The 7,154-nt window shown below is 40.3% G+C and overlaps 2 protein-coding genes across 2 annotated transcripts; both read right to left on the reverse strand.

Moving 5' to 3' along the window:
• Window positions 1–561: 561 nt before the first annotated feature.
• LOC109013723 lies at window positions 562–972 on the reverse strand. Its single transcript, XM_018995917.1, has one exon. It carries the CDS (start codon window positions 970–972, stop codon window positions 562–564), a length of 411 nt encoding a protein of 136 aa, XP_018851462.1.
• Window positions 973–1,866: 894 nt separating this feature from the next.
• Window positions 1,867–2,849, reverse strand: LOC109013722. Its single transcript, XM_018995916.2, has 2 exons — window positions 2,728–2,849; window positions 1,867–2,581 (listed from the first exon to the last, which is right to left on the reverse strand). Exons 1-2 carry the CDS (start codon window positions 2,847–2,849, stop codon window positions 1,867–1,869), a joined length of 837 nt encoding a protein of 278 aa, XP_018851461.2.
• Window positions 2,850–7,154: the final 4,305 nt, after the last annotated feature.

The following is a 7,154-nucleotide window of genomic DNA, read 5'->3' on the forward strand; positions in this document are numbered from 1 at the left end:
AAGAAAACTGCTACAAACTTAAAGAAATTATAAAAAGTAAACCAACAAACTGATACAATTTCATGAAATCAGTTATATCTACTTTATAATAAAAATAATTTTATAATCTGACATAGCATATTAAATCACACTAATTTATAAATTTATTTTTATATAATCACTTTATAACTAAAATATTTTACTAAGCTAAAACTGGCGTTTGTTACTTACAAATCCAAAAGGAAACAAATTAATACGTATTAATTACAAGTCTTATAAACGGCTCATTGACCAATTGTGATAATTGCGCGTCCCAATAAACTCCTAATTAATTTGTTGTTTCCAGTTTTGAAAATTAATGAAACGTACTCCGACTGCACGTCGCATGAACACCATATGTATAATATAATTACATATTTCAAGTTGCTTGTGGAAATTTAGAGATACATGAGCTGTAAAAAGAAACAATGTAAACATGGAAAAAAGTAAAAATGGAAAAAAGAAAAGAAAAACAAAGGATTTGATGGATATTTCATCCAGGGAGTTGCTATTATATGGAAGCTCCCATCCTGTACCATTACGTTACGCCGGTTCTCGACTCCCTCCTCCATGATCACCAGGGTTCATTTCGCCTCTCGCGTGGTCATGACCATTTTCCAACTGCCTCTGCCCTCTGCTTCCTCCTCCATTTGCAGCCATTTTAGAAGTTGGGGTTCTCATATCAGAACCGAACTCAATGTCCCCATTTTCTCTGGGACGGGACTGGCCGAGGTTTTGCTTAGGTCTTTGGTTTTTGTAGCGCCGGTTGCAGAGCCGGCTAAGACAGCAAGCAATTGCCGATATAGCGATGACTACGGCAAGAACGATGAAAACTGTCCCGAATGATCCATTTGAATGGTGTGAAGGTGGCTGGCTTGCGACGGTGTTGGCCGGATAAACCAGAACTGGCTGCTGTTGCTGCTGCGGCAGCTGCTGCTGGGGCTGCAAAGACATTTTCACTCTTCGGGCTTCGTTGAGAGAAGAGAAAGGGTGGGGGTTTGGTTTTAGTATAGGTCTGCAGCAGCTCTTGTTCTTTGAGTGTAGACAAAGGGAGTTGTTGGGAAGACGTCATGAAACAAGCAATTATTCATTGCCTATGTGAAGGGTTTATTAACAGTAAGGTTCAAATTCGTGGGTTCTTCGATTCAGTAAAGGAGGAACTAACTTTAATAAAGAGAGACAACTAATTAAAGATATTCCTCACGTTCTTTGCTGCGAAAGATTGGGCATGCAGTGCCTTTGCTTTTTGTGGAGGGAAAGTAAGATTTTGGCCTATTTGGACAGCACACTCTGATCAAGGCCCCATGCATGAAAGAGCAGCAATCATTTACTCAGTGCTTCCATATATAATCATTTGGTTAGGATAATCTGTGGTGCAACTCATCATGTATACAGAAGTTAATTAATTATTTCGTGTATAGAGAAACTTTAGCGATAAATAATTGCATAAAAGTATACTCATAAACATACTTGATTTGACGTGGTACGTTAAATTATAAAATTATTTTTATTATAAAGTAGATATAATGTATCATATAAAACCATGTTAATTTGTGAATATATTTTTATTAAATTTTTTTGTAGCTATATCTATCCTCTTATGAATAACATTTGGTCAAATTTGGATTAATCTAATCCATTTTATCACATAAATAAATGAATCTCTAAAACAAGCATCATAAATCTTGTTTCAATAAGCTTTTTGATAGCTATTTCGTGCACAGGTGACCCGACCAGCAGCCATATCTTACATATCGGTTAAAATGTTTTTTTTTTTTAAAAAAAATAAAGCTAGAATATTCAAATGATTCTATTTTTTGAGAAAACCGGATACTTCATATTAATAATTCACCCAAGAAGGTTGTGAATACAATGAGGATAATCCTCTACATGAATGGATTCATCAGAGAGGTCTAATGAACTCTTTGCCAAAGTATGAGCCACTACATTAACTTGCCTAGGAACATGCTTAACAGACCATGGACTAACTTGTTCTAGCAACAACTTGATATCTTGACAGATTAAGCTACTTGAATTCCAGCTATCTTCCCTACCATTGATAGCTTTTACCACAATCATGGAATCCCCTTCAAGGATAATATTTGTGAGACCAAGCTCTATACAAAATTGGACTGCTCTTAAGGCTGCCAATGCTTCCCCTGGCAATGGATTTGGGAAAGAAGCTCGAGATGATCTGAGAGTGGCTGTAACCAGTCCTTTACAGTCTTTGACAACTACTCCAATGCCTACCCTACAATGAGTTTTGTCAATGGCTGCGTCCCAATTCACCTTGAAACTGTCAAGAGGTGGCTTACTCCACTGGAGGGGAGGCTGAACTTGGTTGCTTTTTTGTCTTTGAGGACACCTTGCCATAAGTAAATCTAAGATGCTTGTAGAGACAAGGTTAAGAACTTGTTGAGGGGAGGAAAACCGAGTTTCAAAGATCCACTTGTTCCTTCTGAGCCAGAGCTGCTTAAAGGTGAATGCCAGTACTTGATGTTCCTCTTTTGGAAGAGTTGAAAAGAGCTGTTCCAAAATTACACTAAATGGGGCCTCGTCAATACTGCATTTTTGGAGTTTTCTTGAGCTGCTGCTCTACACATCCTGAGCAGCTTTACAAGTCCAAAGAGCATGGGAAGTGGTTTCTGGTTCAGACAGGCAGATTGGACACAAAGGGGAGTCAATCACCTTTCTTCTATGCAGGCTCACCTTTGTGGGAGTATGTCTTTGGCAGCTCTCCATAGAAAGATTTTGAGAGCATTTGGGACCTGGAGCTTCCAAATGTGTTGCCATACATCTGTGTTATGAGATGACTCTGAAGTTTGTTCCATCTTTTCAGTTTTAAGTGACATTTGAAGATGCTATGCAGATTTCACTGAAAATTTGCCATTAACAGTGCATCTCCAAGTCAGTTTGTCATTGCTTTTGCATGGGCTGATATGAATCTTTGATATGATTGAAGCTTCCACTGAACTGAATAGGTCTTGTATCAAGGGCATATTCCATTGAAGGGAGTCTTGGTCAATTAGAGTGGCCACCGTAGCCTCCTGGGGCAGAATCCTAGGATAGGATTGTATTTTGTAAGAAGATGGATAAGGGACCCATCTATCTAACCATATCTTAATACTTTGACCATTCCCTACCTTCCATAGGAGGCCTTCAAGTAGTAGAGGTCTAGCTACTGTGATGCTTTTCAAGACAAAAGAATCACCATTCCTTACTTTTACTTCGTAGAAATCTTTTGAAGGGTAGTACTTTGCTTGGAGTACACGTGTTGCAAGTGAGGATGGGTTTGTGAGAAGCTTCCATCCTTGCTTTGCCAAGAGAGCTTTGTTGAAATTTTCAAAATCCCTGAAACCCAAACCCCCCTTTTGTTTAGGCTTTCCCATTCCCTGCCAACTAAGCCAGTGCATCTTGGATTTTTGGTCTCTCAAGCCCCACCAAAAGGATTGCATACTCTTGTTAATATTCCTCAGGATACACTTTGGAATTAAGAAAATACCCATACAATATGTGGGAATTGCTTGGATAACTGCCTTTAGAAGGATTTCCTTTCCAGCTTGGGATAGCAAGTTGGTTTTCCATTTACAGATCTCGCCTTTAATTTTGTCCAGGATATGGTTGAAGGCCTTTGTTTTGTTCTTGCTGAAGTAGATGGAAGTCTTCCCAAGGTTGAGCCTCTGACCAGAAGCTAATTCATAGGCTCTTAAAATGCTGTGTAATCTAGACCACTCCAAAGCCTGAGCCTTACTAAAGACAAGACTGTCATCTGTAAAAAATAAGTGATTAACAGTAAAGGAGCCAAGGGTAATGGGAATTCCAGAGATGAGCCCCATTTGTTCAGCTTGGTTTAAAGCAAAGCTAAGCATTTCTGAGCACAAAATGAAAAGATAGGGAGAAAGGGGATCTCCCTGTCTAATACCCCTGGTGGGTTTGAAGGATGCTTGAGGAATTCCATTTAGAATGGAGTAAGAAACTGTGCCAATACATTGCATAATAAGATCAACCCAATGCTTGACAAAACCCATCTTAAGCAAAACTGCTTGTAAAAAGGATCACTCTATCCTATCATAGGCCTTGCTCATGTCGAGTTTGAGAGCCATAAATGCATCCTTTTGCTTCCTCATTCTGTTTTGCATGGAATGTAGCAGTGCATAGGCTACAATAGTGTTATCAGAGATAAACCTGCCAGGGACAAAGGCACTTTGTGTTTCTGAAATCAGAGAAGGTAAAATGGCTTTTAGTCTGTTTGCAATAACCTTTGCAAGGATTTAGTAGAGTACATTGCAAAGGATAATAGGTCTGAAATTTGAAACAAACAAGGGGGAGTTCTTTTTGGGAATTAAGGCAATGAAGGCATTGTTAATGGCCTGAAAACCAGTTTTTAAGGTGAGCAATTCAAGGACAGCAGCAACTACATCATTCTGTACAAGTGACCAATGGTTCTGAAAAGATAGGGCAGGAAACCCATCTGGTCCAGGAGAACCCAGTGGATTCATATAAAAAAGGCCCCTTTCAATTTCCTCTCGAGTGTAGATCTTAGTAAGGTTTGAATTCATCTTAGCAGTGAAACTTGGATTGAACTTTCCAAAAGGTCTTCAATTCCTACTGGATTGGAGGAGGAAAAAAGATCCATAAAGAAAGCCTGAAATTCTCTCCCAATATCTTGCTTGGTTGTAAAGCAGTCACCTTTCTCAGTCTCAATTTTAACAGTAAGTTTTTTTGCTTCCTTTGAGTGGCACACTTATGGAAGTATTTGGTATTTCTGTCACCATCTTGAAGCCATTTTTGTTTGGCTCTTTGTCGTCAAAACAAACCCTTTTCCTCAAGCAAGATGTCCATTTCTTTCTGTAAAGTTCTGATCTGAGCATTATCCCTTCCAGTATTAGCAGCTTGTAAAGATCTTAATCTGTCCCTTTTGTGAGCGAGTTCCTGCTGGGATTTCCTTCTAGATTCATGGTTCCATTGTCTCAATTGGAATCTGCACCTCTCAAGTCCCCTTCTAGTCACATTAGCTTTGGTTCCAACTTTGAGAGAGCCCTGCCATGCTCTTTTAATAATCTCCACACACCCATCCTACTTGTCCCAAGCGGCCTCATATCTGAATATCCTTCTTATTGGATTTTGGGTTATTGCAAAATTTTTATTGGAAAACAGGATAGGGTTATGGTTTGAACATTAGACAGGCAAGGTGGTGATTGAATTAATGTCATAGAGATGTTGCCAAGCACCATTGGCAAGGGCCCTGTCTAGCCTCTCTTTAGTGAACTCTGAACCCTCTCGGTTGTTACACCAGGTATATTGAGAACCCTCATAACCAAGATCACCCAATTCACAATCCATTAGTGCTTGTCTGAAATCATCCATTTGTTTATTAGGCTTGGCAGGTCCACCCAACTTTTCCCCATGGGAGATGGTTTCATTAAAATCTCCCATAATAAGCCAAGGAGTGTTGTTATCAGATTTTAGTAATCTAAGAAGGTTCCAACTTTCTTTCCTCTTTACAGTCACTGATTGGCCATAAAAGCCGGTGATTATGCCTTTTTTGTTTGAATCCTTTTGAAGCATTTGTAAAGAGATATGGCTGAGGGAGTAAGAAATTAAATCAGCATTAAGATCATTATTCCACATCATTGCTAAGCCCCCCACTTCTGCCCACACAATCCACCACAAAACTGCATTCAAATCCTAGTATGTTTTGAATTACTTCCATTCTACTTCTTCTAAATTTGGTTTCTATTAAAAACACCAAAGATGGGGACTTGTCTCTCACCAAGAGGTGGAGTTCTCTAATTGTCCGAGGGTTCCCAAGCCCTCGGCAGTTCCAAGAAAGGGTGATCATGGGGAAGGGGAGGGCTGTTCAACAGCCTCTGCCATCTTGGTTTGTTTGAGTCTCTTAGAAGCCCTCGTAGGTTTACAATTTGCTACATTTTCTTTACTTTTGCTTGGGTTTACTGGATGTTTCAGGGATTGTAAACATAGTTACATCCAGACTAGGAGACTGACCACCTCTGGCCCTTCTTTTCTAGTTTGATAAAAGGTAAGATTTGTTTTGTCCCACTGGCAACTGTGTAGTACAAAGGTTAGAAGGGCTTACACGGTTGCTGACTTTTGTAGGGGCATGTCAAGGTCAAGGTGTTGAGTGTCAGTATGCCCCATGCTGACTTTCCCAGCTACTGTTGTGGCGGTCTCAAGGCAGATTGAGATTTCCTCAAAAGGCAAGTGGGAGTTACCTCGGGACCTTGCATGCAGGAAGTTGTAAACTTCCTCTCCAGTTTCCTGTAAATAGTCTGGTTGCCTTTGTACCTTAGAAACAAACTCCAATGAGACAGTTGTATCCTGTCTATTGTTGTTCTCGCCCAAATCAAAATCCTGCCCATCAGAGCTGCCTTGCCGACCTTTAGCTGGTCCTCCCTTTTCTTGTTTGCTATTTCCAGGTGAGGGGTGGTGATGTGTTGACACTGGATTGGCCCTGAGCCAAGGACCATATTGATGTTGAAGTCCCTCGTGTGATCTACCATCCGAGAGCTGTCCTGAACAACCTGAACTTGGATGCAATAGTACACCACAGTGAAAACAAAAGGATGGCAAACGCTCATATCCGAAAGGAATCCAAATACATGACCCTTCCATATTGATAAGCCGTCCTCTTGGTAGCGACTTGGAGATGTTTAGCAGCACCTTTACCCGTAGGACACCACCCCATGCTTTACCTTCGTTATCCACATCCACCACCAGAACTTTCGCCACACTAGACCCCAGTTTCTCTCCTATGCTTTTATTCATTTTAGCAAAGGGGAGATCATGAAACTAGATCCAAAAAGGTTCAAGAGAAAAATCTACATCCTTTAGTGCACCCCTGCCTACACGCTCTTGAAGGCAAACCAGGTACCTATCGAAGGACCATGGTCGACCTGCTAGAACCCTTGTTTTAACAGCAGTATCAGAAACTCGATGAAGAATTTGTTTCTGCCTATCTTCTTAAAGGTCAAGACCCCTTTAGCTTTCCATACTTTCGTGATGGTAGCTTTGAAAGCCCCTTTGTTTACTTCCTTGTCTGACACCACCATTGCAACTAAGCAGGCTTGGCTTATTTCCCGTGATAATAGAACCTCTTCCTCAGGAAAAAGGATTTC

Source organism: Juglans regia, chromosome 13 (genome assembly GCF_001411555.2).
Source record: "Juglans regia cultivar Chandler chromosome 13, Walnut 2.0, whole genome shotgun sequence".
Lineage (NCBI taxonomy): Eukaryota > Viridiplantae > Streptophyta > Magnoliopsida > Fagales > Juglandaceae > Juglans > Juglans regia.